Source organism: Crocodylus porosus, unplaced genomic scaffold (genome assembly GCF_001723895.1).
Source record: "Crocodylus porosus isolate Cpor-Errol unplaced genomic scaffold, CroPor_comp1, whole genome shotgun sequence".
Taxonomy (NCBI): Eukaryota; Metazoa; Chordata; order Crocodylia; family Crocodylidae; genus Crocodylus; species Crocodylus porosus.
The window spans coordinates 55,317,430-55,331,209 of record NW_017728918.1 but is presented as its reverse complement, the minus strand read 5'-3'; the positions used below and the strand labels follow the sequence as shown (position 1 = coordinate 55,331,209).

The window sequence follows — 13,780 nt, the reverse complement described above, 5'->3', positions numbered from 1 at the left end:
TTTGGAACATTACCACACACTATCTAGCCACAATACGGATTTCTACCTAGTTTCCAGATTGTTTGACCTACGTAGGTGGTTGATAACGATATTTGGTCATGAACTGTTTTATGATACAATATTTTGTGCTACCTAGCTTATGAACTACTGCCCACTATTGTCCCAATTAGTCGTCATAATTCTATTTTATGGCCCAGAAATTTAGGTCTGCTGCTGTATCTCTGCCACCCCAATTGCTGCTATCAGTTCCTCCACCCCCAGATGCTCTGATGCCCAAATAAGCCACAAGTGTGGTGGAGGTGCTTGTCAGGGGGTTCCCCCTCCCTGTCTGCTCCTGGGGTCCCTGTAGATCATGCCAACCCAGCAGGTCCATGTCCAGCTCCTGCCAGGCCCTGCAATTGAGGCTGCATACAGGGAAGTGAGGGGAAGGCTAGATTACAAATGGCCACTCAATCTAACTTAGTACACCTAGATGTGGACCTTACACTAGTTAGGTAAGGAGTGGGCAATTATTTGACGGGTGGGCCAGTTAGTGGGTTTTGGTGAGTGGTAGAGAGCTACATAAATAAAACCTTTCAGAAGATATATTTTTAACAAGTTATAGATAAAAAACCCCCCATGTCATATACTAAAAATCAAACATCTATGATAATATATTTAAAATTAATTAAAAAATAATTCTTGTTCAAATTTATGATTTTTGCAGTAGTGTATATGGAGGTGATTGCATAATAGCTCAAAATAAAGTCTTACTCTTGTATATTGTGGGGGGGGTGAAGGGTATATGTGTGGTGAGTGGGATGGTGTGTGGGGGGGTCTGTGGAGTGTGTACGGAGGTGTGGAGTGGGTGTGTGTGTGCAAGGTTTTGAGGGGGTTGGTGAGGGGTATGTGTGTCAGGGTGTGTGTGTGTGTGTGGGGGGGGCATATACATGTGTGTGGGGGGGCTGCTCATGCACTAAGTCCTGGGAGCCAGCTGTGGATGGGAGGATGGAAGGAGCAGGGAAGGGGGCGTGGGCAGGAGAACTTGCAAGGGCAGTGCAGCGCAGGTGCAGCGCAGGTGCAGGTACAGGTAGAGGTGAAGTCCACCCCACCATACAACCTACGGTTGCTTCTGTGGTGCTCTGCATGGGGCCAAGCCCCAGCCATTCCTGGCCAGGGCAGCCTGCACTGGCAGCTCCTGCCCCAATGCATGGGGTTCCAGCTGCTGGACTCCTTCCACCCACTCGGCCACTGATAGGTGGCTGCATATCATGCCAGGCAGGTGGAGTGAGTACAAGGTGGCAGGAGCTGGAGCCCCACGTGCTGAAGCAGGAGCCACCCAGCTGCAGCTTCTCCTCTGCCTGGCTGGGTATGTGGTGCCCAGCATGCATCCTTATGGCCGCTGCTGGTTCTGCATGTTGTGTGCTGCATGGAGCAGTGCAGAAAGGGCAGGAGGAGGAGGAAGAGCTGCTGGAGGAGGGAGGAGCTGAGCAATACTGGGGTGGCTGCAGCAGCACTGGGAGGAGCAATGTTGGGAGGTGTGTGTGCTAGCCAGGGTCAGAGTGGTGCTGTTAGCAGGCGCAGGGCAGGAGTACAGCCTGGGCTGCCCTTGGGTGGAAGTGGCTGGAGTTCAGCTCCATGCAGTGCTGCAGGGGCAACTGTAGACTGGATATAATCAATTGGCAGGCCAAATCTGGCCTGAGGGCTATATTTTGCATAGCCCTGGGTTAGGTGGATCTATGTGAGAACTGTACCGAATTTTCATAGATTCATAGAAAACGAAGGTAAGATTCATAGATAAGTTCAGAACAGTTAGATCATTCTGAAAAAATCGATACTGATCTAAGGTAAAAGTACCTCTGAGGTAATCTAACTTAGCTTGGATCCCACTAGACTGATTTAACTGAACTTCTGTACAGTTCCCAGCACAGTCCTAGGGCTGGGAAAGCCCAGCTGCTAGCCTCAGCCCCAGGGCTGTGCTTTTCCTACCGCAGCCCTGGCACCAGCCTACTTTTAGCCCCCCAGCTCCTCCCCTCCCCATATCGACAACACCCACAACCTCAGCCCATCAAATCCTCATCCTGTAAGTCACTCTCAGTGGCAGTTTTATCTGCATTTGCTGTCAGGAGCTGAGGAGGTAAGTCAGAGTGGGATGAGGAGTGAGAGGGACCTGGAGGTAGGGTTAGGTCTGCCAGGGGGTTGTTTGTCTGGGGGTAGGGGGGGCAATCCAGGGGTGGGAGGGGTTATCCAGGCGCTGATGGGAGGCAGCAGGGTGATTTGTGGGGTTGAGGGGCATGATCCAAGCAGCATGGAGGGAATCTTTCTCCTCTCCTCTCTTCTCCACTCTATACTTTGGCTAGAGAGCCAGCAAACAGGTCAAGTATGGAGCAGACTTGCGGCCTCTAGCCAGGTCCCTGCTTGTCTGCCCTCTAGCAGCAGGTCTGAGCAGTGCACATTAGAGACAGCATTAACTCCAATGTGTTACTGATCCCTAGCACTAATTAACCTGAACACAGACTAACATTTCTTAGAATTAGCACTTGCTAACTCTAATGTGTAATCTCACCGTTAGTCCAACGCACAGCTGAAGCTGGTTCATGATTATGCAAAATACTCCATACAAATTCTTGTCAAACCTATTCCTAAAACAATACAACCAATACCGCTATACTACAACACCTCATGTTAAAGGAAGGGCACAGGAAAGCATCACTGAAAGGGTATAGAGAAGAATATCCAGGATGAAAGGTCTCTAAAAGAGGGACTACTGAAGGGGAATTGGAAGAGTTAAGAGGAAAAGGAGAAACCAGGGAAGAAGGGAGAAACAAGAATTAGAGTGAGAGTCCACTGATATGGGAGACACTGATGTTTAAGAAGACCTCATCCCTGCGAACTTTGGTAGAAGGATCTTCTTCTGTGGGATCTGTACCTGATTTTGAATTAGTTAAGCCTAGCCATATGTAGCCTACCTTGTAATATACAGTGACCACAACAGGTTTATATAAACACTGAGTTAATTTTATTACCATTTAACAGGCATTACTAATGTCACAGCAGCCTTCAAGAAATGCATGTTTGAACTAGTTATTGCAGTCTACATAGCACTTGATAAATTTCCTACCATGGATTTTCACGAAATTGAACTAGTCTTACTAATGACATTTTCAATTTAGAATTAATTTATGAGACCAGACACTGCAAGGGAACATGAAGGAGGTAGAGGCAAGATAAAAGGGAATCTCAGGTTACAGATGTTTGTGTACTAGGCAGAATATCTGATCCTTATCCTACTGAAATCAGTGAAAGTTTAACTTTGAAATAAATGGGGGCAGCATTGACTCACTTATTTTGATGAATACATTTTTGGTTTACATATCCATCCTGCTACAAATCTAAATAAATAAACATTAAGGGCCTTTTCCAAAATCCACTTGTATCTGTGAGAATTTCCACTGGTTCCAATGAACTTTAGATGAGGCACTAAACCATCATCTATGTTTTGTTGCTAAGCAAAACAAATCATAAAGACCATTGGAGTTTCAGACTCATTAATGGAAGATAATCTCTATTACATACTCTCCTGGAAATAACATTCATTCACCCACTTAAAAGGTAGTAACCTACAGCTATTGCTGATATGCAGGAGCTGCCAAAGAGTGTTGGAGTGCCTAACCAGCTATTAGACAGCAAGGGAGCATTATTAAAAGCTTAGCTATTGACTGAATTAGCTTGGCACCCTACTGAATCAATAAAAATTTACTTAGACTGAATTTACTCTAGAGTCCTTTTAAAAGACTAATTGCCAATTATAACCCGGCCCTTTTCTTATTACCTTCTCAATTGCCTTTAAAATCTCTTTTGATTCTCAACAGTTAGAAGCTGTCAGAATTGTTTAAAATTGCTTCTCTGTGTCTCATGCTGTTGCTGAATGCATGACAAAGAGATATTCTAGAGTACACACTGAGGAAGGATGTGATATTTTCTTACCATTATCTCATTTTTAATAGAATGTTATTTGGATCATATTTGTGACTAACTTTATTTTAAAGTATGCATTCCAAAATTAGAGATTGAGCATTTAAGAAGTTGAAAAATAGTAAGTTCTCTAGATAGTGTTTTCTCAAAGGAAATAAAAAGCATGATCATTTCCAATACCAGATTAATACTTGGGGAATCTGCTGAGTTCTTGAGAAAAGCAGCTGCAATATGGGAATATATTTAATACTTCTTTTGTTCTGATTCTTTACATCAGAATTAAGACAGCACAAGTTGGACGTGCTTACTTATTTATCAGAAGATGTATATTGGATGCTTAATTCTGACATTAGTTCATGATTATAATTAGCAATTTTTCTGGATTTATTTGACTTGTACAGAATAAGAAGCATATCATATAAAGGTAAAAAGACCCCTCTACCATAACCTTGGTAAACATCTTACACAGAGGCACATCCAGAGAGGACACAATGGCATAGTTGTACCCCACTTTCAGATCACTGTGCAGAAGCAACAGCTGGAGACTTAAAGTCCCTGAAGCAGGTGAGAGCCATCCACCCAGTCTGGTACCCCATCCCTTCCCCAGGACTCAGTGGCACCTCCCCATCCTCCTATTCTTGTCATCTTACACCTGCTGCTGCTACTTTCTCCAGATGACCCAAGGGAGAGATGGGGGAGGGATAGGGTTCCCAAAGGTGAGGGGGAACAGAAGATTTTTACCTGGTTTGGAGACTTAAAAAAGGGGTATGCCCACACCAGTGGGAGGGGGAAGGCTGGAAGTGGGGAAGTGCAGGTACCCTTGCAGTGCTGTGTACTACTCCTACCCTCTTTTTAAAAGCCTGGATCTGTCTATGATCTTACAGGTAGCTTAATTCAGGGATGGGCAATAATTTCAGTTGGAGGGCCACTTAATGAGTTTTGTTGACCTGTTGTGAGCCACACATGCAAAATCTTTTAGAAGATATAATTTTAACAAATTATAGATAAAAAACAAATCATATGCTAAAAATCAAACAAGTACTATAACATATTTTAATTTTATTTAAAAAATATTTTTCATCCTGATTTTTTTTGAGTAGCATATATAGAGGCAATTGCATAATAACTCAAAATAAAGTCTTACTCTTGAATATTGTGTGTGTGTGTGGGTGGTGTATGTGTGGGTGGTGGGAGGAGCTGCTTAGGTGCTAGTTCCCAGGGGCATGTACAGCAGAGCTCACCTGAACAGTATGGTGTAGGTTCAGTCTGTGGCTGCCCCCGTGGCACTCCACATGAGGGTAAGTCCCTCCCACTCCTGCCCAGGGCAGTCAGCACCATGCTCTCACCTGTGCTCACCGGCCTCTGCCATGGCCAGTGCAGACAGCTTCCCAGTGGGGCTACTCCTGGTGCAGCTGCAGCTGTCTGACTACTGCTCCGCTTCCCCCAGTTCCAGCAACTCTCCCTCCTCCTTCTGCCCCTGCTGTACCACTCCTGGAGGGGGGGAGCTTCAGCCAGGCAGCTTCTGCCCCAACTCGCAGGGATCCAGCTCCCAGCTGCCTTCCATTCACTCAGTCACCTTCAGGTAGCTGCTCATGGCACTGGGCGGTTGAGTGAGTGGAAGTTGGCCAGGAGCTGGAGCTGGAGCCCTCCATGTGGGGCAGGAGCTGTTCGGCTGCAGTTCCCTCCCTGCTCAGAGTGACACAGCAGGGGCAGGAGTAGGAGGCGCTGGTGGTGGAAGGGACAGCCAAACACTACCTGAGCACGTAACCGGGAGCAGCTCTGTTATTACTGGTTGGAGCAGGTGAAAGCACGACACAGGCTGCTTTAGGTGGAGCTTGGCCCTAGGCAGAGCACTGTGGGGGCAGCTGTGGGTGGATCCAATTAATTTGCAGACCGGATTCGGCCAATGAACCATTGTAACAGAGCACCCTGGCCTCTGCCACCTACCAGGGCATAGGCAGCAGTCTGCTGCCATAAGCCGGAGGGTCAGCACTGGCTAAGCTTCTGCTCAGCACCAATTAGAGGTAAGGGCTGGGGCTATGGGGAAGGAGGCCCCTCGGTCCTGGGCATGACCTGAAACTGCACCCTGCTGGAGAAGGGTGGCCTGGTGGAGCTACCTGTGGTGGGGTAGCTCCCCAGAAATACCAAGGCAGTTACCTCCCCAGTGAAAGGCGTGTAAGGGCGCCTGAAAACCCCAGCCCCCACATCCCTGGTGGGTTTTGATCTGAGACAGGGGGAGCCCAGGCTCACTGTGAGCACCAAGGCGGGGCCCAGGCCAGGTGGAGGGACCTGTGGCAGCCCCAGTCTCACAGGAGAGCCTTGGGCATATTGGGGAGCTGGATGTTAGGCTTCGTAGAGGGATGGGGCTTGGAGCCCTAGTCCATATTGTGAGGGGCTTGGAGCCCATAGTAGAAGGGCCTGGGGCCCAGAGATAGACAGAGGAGTTAAATGCCTGGGGCGGGGCTTGGAGCCCAAGGATGGAGCCTGGAGCCTAAGGATGGGGCTTATAGGCCCAGAGATAGGGCTGGGAGCCCAGTATGTGTAGGAGAATATTATAAGGCCAGGTGTGAGGCCAGGATAAGGAACCCAGTGTGAGGGTGCTGGGACCTCGAGCTCCGGTGGGGAGTGAGAGTCCCATGTCAGACTCTGGAGCTCGGGTTCCAGTACTAGCTAGCTGGAGGAAACATCTGCAAGGCATGGGACAAGTCAAGGGAAAGCTGGAGCACATACAGAGGCCCTTGTCATCAGGGAAGGTAAAGGGCAGCCTTCTGCCTGATTAACATGAGACAATCGCGAACATCAAGGCATGGAAGGTGAGATGGGAGGCTGGCTAGCCCGGAAACAAGTGGGCAGATCTACTATGAGATCAGCCCTGGGACACCCGCTTATTACAGTTATATTCTGCATACCCCTCACTGAACACCCTTTAAAACGATGGATTATGTTTAAAGAAGATTTTAGTTTCAAAATCACCTTCAAATAATCATTTTTATGTTCTATTTCTCCTCCTGTCCATTCTTACTTTTGTCTTGTATCATAAAATCTATAAAAACAATAAAAGATTAATCATTTTATGAATTAAAAAAAACTGTGAAATTTTTTCCAATGTTTTGCCTTGAATCAAAGGAATATAGTTTAAAATTTAGTAGTAATATTGGACAGGTTCTAATTTGCATGCTTTGGTGTTTGAGCACTCAATGAATGTTATAGGCTGAAAACTGTATTTTATTTTACCTATTTCAGCTGACAAAGTGTTCCTGAGGAATTCATTGTTTCCTTATATATTGCTCAAATCATTTTAGTAAATTCTTTTGACAGAAGATTACTCTTGAGCTCATCAGCACAGATCTATCATATTAAGAATGGGAGAACTGGTTTTGACTGGTACCAGTATTTCTTCCAGTTCCTGACTGGATGACAATAATTCTTAGGAATCAAAGTTCTGGTGCGAATATTCCTATTTACAAATTTGAAATTCAGTCTCTAAATATTTTCCAGTATTAGCTTAACATTTACTTTGGCCATGGATGCTCCTGCCAATAAATTAATAAACTTACAGGTGTTTGGAAAGTGAGTTATAAGAGGGGGACTCTCATGCAGTCAAAGCAAATTTATTGCAACAGGCGAAAATGTTTAAAAACATATCTGGCAGATGTGCATTTTTTGCTGCATGTGGGACACTTTGCTAAACATCAGTATTTAAATATACATTAACCTCTGAAAATAAATGATGAAATGAAAAATGAAACTGTCTTTATATAATTGACAATATAACAAATTAACATAACAATAACTAGAATGTAATCATTATAGAAATGAAAATAATGTTACCTCTTCACCTTTCTCTCCAGAAATTCCAGGAAATCCACGCTCACCTTTGCTTCCCTATGAAGACATAAGATTTCAACTATTACTGTATTTTATTATGGCCACCAAAGTTCATGGGCTATTGTGGGCTTCGTGATGTGTATTATTTCAACTAGCTTAACATGGAGTTTACATAGGAACAATAAGAAACCATAAAATGGACAAAGGGCCAAATTCTAAGCTGGAAGATATAAAACATGCTTCCCAATAGAAATTATGCTTGCTTATTCAGCAGCTGAATCTAGCCCACAGAGCTGAGCCTTGCTTCAGAGTTTAATGTGATAAGCTGCAATTAATTTAGACATTCCTCTTAACAGAGAATATGTTTTCTGATTATTATTCTGTTCTCCTTTAAGAGATTTAGATATTAGATTATATAGTTTTCTGTCAGAACTCAGTGAAGCATGATTCCTATTGATACCAGAGCTTGTTCAATTCCCATTGATTTTAATGGGAGTTTAGGTGCTTAAATACCTTTGTGGATTGGGTGCCAAGTCCCACTGAAATCAAGGGAAGAACTCACACAAATAATGAGTTGCAAGAATTCAGGATGTGAAATGGTCTACTGATTGTGGTACTAGCCTGGGACATGAAAAATTCCCTCCGCTGTCAAAAATGTCTTGCATGGCCAACTCAGTCTTTCTCTGTACCTTAGTTCCCTATCTATAAAATTGGACTGAATAAAAATAGCACTTCTCTACTCCCCAGCAGCATTGACATAATAAACATATTAAAGATTTCAAAGTGTTGAGACACTACAGAGAAGATTATAAGACAGGTGCACAAGAAACTGTTCAGCCTCCACAAGAGAAGGCTGAGAGGGGATCTGGTGGCCGTTTACAAACTCACCGGGGGGACCAGCGGGAATTGGGGGAGGCTCTGTTCCCTTGGGCACCACCTGGGGTTATGAGGAATAACGGCCACAAATTGTTAGAGAGAAGGTTCAGGCTGGACATCAGGAGACATTACTTTACAGTTAGGGCTGCCAGGCTCTGGAATGGGCTCCCAAGTGAGGTGGTGCTCTCTCCCACCTTGGGGGTCTTCAAGAGAAGGCTGGACGGAGATTTGGCTGGGGTGATATGATCCTAGCACCCATTCCTGCCTGGGGCAGGGAGTCGGACCTGATGATCTGTTTAGGTCCCTTCTGACCCTAAGAACTATGATACGATGATACTATGAAGATTTAGCATAATATTTTTATGGAACAAAAACCCAAAGTACTCATTTCATAAACTTACCTTTGGCCCTTCTCTACCAGGTATACCTGGAGGACCTCGTGGTCCAGGATCACCCTGGAGAGCCAAAAAAAAGAGGGGCGGGGGCAGGGTAACTATTTTAACAAAGTATAAAGGCTCCCACCCATAAGGAGCTTCCTACTATTGTGCCTTTGCCTATGACTATGCCTGTCAGGCAAACCTGCTACTCCTTTGCCTATTGTCATCTATTAAACTGGGAGCACTAGCTTGGCATTTGCTGCAAACATTCTGTTAGATGCATATAACACTGGCATGAATGCCTTTTACATAGAGATACTAAATACATTCAAAACAACCTGAGACACTGGCATTTTACTTATTTAAAATCTTTCTGTAGTATAATTTTAGTGATAATCTAGGAGTTGTGAGTAAAAAAAGAATAGTGCATGTTATGAAGGCAAAGTGAGGAAAACAGATTGTAGGACTCAAGTGTAGATGACCTGGATTATTATAATTCTGTAGATATGCATCCAAATAGATTTCAGTTTAAATTTTATTCAGGGCTTTGTGAGCTCTGTGATCCCAGGTTTTATAGAGTTGTACTTAATTTTCAAAATTTAAGAATTTTTTTTCCCCTTAAAACCTAGGGTCTTATAAATTGTTCCAGTTAGGATGGAAACCTGTTGAAAGGATCAGGTATTTCTTAGATGTAATCTTAAATTAATTCACAATGAATGTGAGAAGTTCTGTTTCTATGAGTACAGGAGGATCAAACATTAATAGTATCCAAAGTCTTTTTCAACCAAAAGACCCCTCTCTCTAAGTTTCTCTCAGGGTCACCACTGATGATTGTTCAGGTTGTATTTGGAACTTCTATGCCTGTGTGCTTATGTGCATATAAGCTTGCTCTCTTTTTTTCTCTTCCTCTCTCTCCCTAGCATACACACAAACAATGCTCACATGCAAAGTGTACCCAAAGAAAGACCTCTGACCACTTATATCTAATTCCTGAACATGCCTGACTGCCTTGTTTTGGGTGGTGCCATCTACTTATGTTTTTGTTTAAGCCCTATGCCATTGTAGCATTCCTTAAAATGAACATAAATGAAGGGGGGTCATTACCCTCCCCAGTTCCAATGGGTGTAACCAAAATCTCTAACTTTATCTTCCTGAGGATAGAAATTAATCATGAATGTCAGCACAACCAGGGAGAGACATGGAATGAAATATGGAAGAATCCATGAGATCTAGATGGGGCAAAGCGTGTGGCATATATTACAGAGGGAAGACAGTAGTTTTGAAAGACAGAGTGAAAACCAGTAAAAAGGGACTCACAGATGAAGAATAAATAAGCAACAACCTGAAAAGAGTTAATATATTTAAAACATAAAGAATAGATTATACCTCACCTTAGAGATGGCTTATTTATTGCACACAAAATTGCTTCTATAAACAACCTTTTTCTATATATTATGGTAAATTCCACCAAACATCATTTACTAAAAAATGACTTTTTTCTTACCAGAGAACCTCCAAGACTCCTTCCCCCACCCCCAAATGCTATTTATTTCAAACACTGGAATGGAAAAGGAGGACGACATAATGTTTGTAGTGACAATTTATTTCAAATGAAAGCACTGATGGGGTGTGGGCAAGCAGCAATAATATATCAAGCATTTTATCTAATATCCCAACAGCTGGGCAAGAAAAATCATATTCATACATACCTGTTTGAGAATCATTAAAAAATAACTAAAAGAATGTCTGTTTAAGCTGGACTATAGCATGCTATAATTTCCTCAACCCTGCACATACCCTAGCATGCTCAGTTTCTTATTGATTAGAAAGCTTCCAAGGATGCACAGCACAATTTTAACTAAGCTGGTTTCAGTTTAGTGCATAGCAAACATTTTTATCAGGTATATATTTTCTTAAAAGCATAGACAACAGGCATAGAAACTTAATTTGTTTCTAGTCAAGGAAAGAATTGAGAGGTTTAATGAAGGGCAAGAAGGATGTCCAGAATCCAAACTTTCCAAATGACAGGCATGCCAAGCCTTTGTCTGTCTCAAATGTTTTATACCCTAACCTATACTGATCCATTATCTATGGTAAAGCCCTGCAAATTAAAAATCAACCTATGAAAATACACCAGTACTTGTTTTACTTTGAGAAGTTCATTCATATTGAAAAAAAGAGAGGAGCAAGGATTTCTGAGGATGGTATCTTTTGTTGGAACAGTTGCATAGTTGGCATACAGTTAGGACACAGATAGATATGACAGTGATGCTGACAGAAGTGACAGTTTGTTGTGCAATTGGCTACTGAAAAAGCTCTACAGCTGTGCACTGACAAAAGTGAATGCCCTCAGAACACTTTAAAAATGCCCTATCAGGTGACAATGTGAATCCTCATTATATGAGGTTCAGATGAGGATTCTCCAGAGTGCCTACATTAATGTCTGTCAGTGCTGCCAGGAGCAGAGCTTGCTTGATGCAGCCAGGCTCTGCTCCATACATTGTCTTCAGAATGGGAGGGAAGGGAAGAGAGGGAAGTGAGTTTGGTCTAGATGTTCCCCATCCAGAGCTGGAGGGTGGGGCAGGTGGAGTGGAGCACACCCCATGAGGTGGTGGGGCTCTAATCCACTTCCCCTCGACTCTAGCATGGCTGGGGAGACCCCAGATCGAACATCCCTCCCCTGCCTCTGCACAGAGCTGGGCTCCACTGACACAGCCCAGCTCTGCTCTGCACACTGTACTCAGACTGGGAAGGCAGGAAGAAAGGGGAGTGAGTTTGGTCTGTGGGTTCCCTAGCCAGACTGGAGGGTGGGCTGGGTGGATTGAGGACCCCTAGGTGGGGGGCTCCAATCTACACCCCTCCCCCTCCCCCACTTCAGCCAGGGTGTGAAAACCCGAGACTGAACTTCCTCCCCTGTCTTCCTCCCTTCCCATCCTGAGACAGCACAGGAGACTGGAGTACAGGGTGGGGCTAGGGGACAGACGCTGCAGACTTGTAGCTTCTTTTCCACACATCAGCTCCAAAAGACAGCTGGATCACATACCCTCCTGATCCAACAGTGAACATGTGTTGGATTGGGAGGTTTGGTCTAATTCATGATGCTTTCTGTGAAGCATCATGAGTTAGACTAGGGAGCTGCATATCTGTCAGCACCCTTTGATAAGCTTTCAAATGCAAGGCATTCTTCACCAGGTCTGACCAGTACAAGCCAAGCACAGCATAGTAAAAACCAACTCTCCATAACAAAACCATCAGAATCCATGTTTCTACTCATGCTTTTCATGCCCATAGAAAGATTACCTTCAATAAAGCACCCATGTCTCCCACAAGTGGAAGTGCAATCTGAAAAAGAAACATGCACATAAGCTTATAACATATTGAATATGCTTTACGTAGCAAGTATCTTTAATATTTGGTCAATGGTGTTCATAGTATTGACACAGTTTATACTGTTACTTAACTGAGTCACAATTAAGGTGGTCTATCATTACATCTTTCAGGAAAAATAAAGAAACAATCATAACAATAAAAGCAAGAGTCAAAGGCTCATGCTACATGCCAAAAAAGAAAAATTATGTGGTCAATGTTAGAGAGGTTCTTGGTATGTCTAGCAGCACTCTCATGAGACTGAAAACCAGAGAACAGAACTATGCATGTGTCAAAAAGTAGTTGCATTATATTTTTTGGTATGGGGTCCTATCTTCTCTTCCTAAAAATAAACTATACATCTAGGATCTCCAGTTCTTCCTGTTTATTCCCAATACTTGTATTTGTATGTAGACATCTCAAAGGCTAAGGAACTGCCAATACCAAGAGAAGTGCTCAACAGTTAAGAGGCTGACTTCATATCATAATAAGACAGGGCCAGGGATTTGGAAGAAAGATATCACAAGTTCCCAAGTACTAGAACAATGGTTCTCAACCTTCTTGGATGAAAGGCACCCTTCACTGGACTCAAGATACCTTTCCAGGAGTGGATCTAGGGGTGCTGTAACTACACTCCCCCTTTATTCCTGCTCTGCCCAAATTTAAATCAACCACCCGCAAGGGGCATCTCTATACTTATAGCACCATCACTGTGATCACTTATAGCATCATCCTTACATTGCATTTCCAAACGCTAACAAGGTTTTTGGATGCCAATTTTTCTCTGCACTCATAGCATCATCACTGTGTCTCATTGATTATCCAAAACTAATCCTATTTCAAACTACAGCTAAGCTGTAAAGCATGAAGCCACATGACATTAAAACAATAAGGCCACAAGTGAATTTAACCATTTTTAAAATCTATTTTTAATAGTGTGGATAGGTCTTCTGTTAGTAACTAAGTATTTTTACTTTGCTGAAGAGCAAGCCTCAACAGCTGTTCTGGGAATTTTGAGTGTTTCATCTGCCTTTTTAAAGTCTTTCTTTGTCAGTATTTGTTTTAAACTAGGATCAACATAGCTGTGGGGACTTCAATGATTTGAAGTGAAGAGAGGAATAATAATAAGGAACACATTTAGCCCTCAGGTAGGCACTTGAGACTCATAGTCTCCTTGTAAACCCTCACGTTTACATGTTCACTGGGGCTAGAATTTGTTCTGAAGTATATGTGGCACTTTATGGGTCCATCAGTGCCAAACTTTATAGGACTGTGAAGCTCCCACACATGTAATGTTAGTATAATGCATAAAATAAACCCTAAAATGAACAGTCTCTACATCTTAAAGTACTCATCCTAGCAATGTAACTCTTTTGCTA

The 13,780-nt window shown here is 43.4% G+C and overlaps 1 protein-coding gene across 2 annotated transcripts in view; it reads right to left on the bottom strand.

Moving 5' to 3' along the window:
• Positions 1-13,780, bottom strand: part of COL19A1 (collagen type XIX alpha 1 chain) — a 391,132-nt gene that overhangs the window by 71,832 nt on the left and 305,520 nt on the right. For both annotated transcript variants that reach the window (XM_019537606.1, XM_019537607.1), the window contains exons 31-33: positions 12,336-12,377; positions 9,060-9,113; positions 7,786-7,839 (exon numbers count right to left, since the gene is read on the bottom strand). In XM_019537606.1, the coding sequence (XP_019393151.1) occupies positions 7,786-7,839; positions 9,060-9,113; positions 12,336-12,377 (150 nt within the window). The remainder of the gene's footprint in view (positions 1-7,785; positions 7,840-9,059; positions 9,114-12,335; positions 12,378-13,780) is intronic.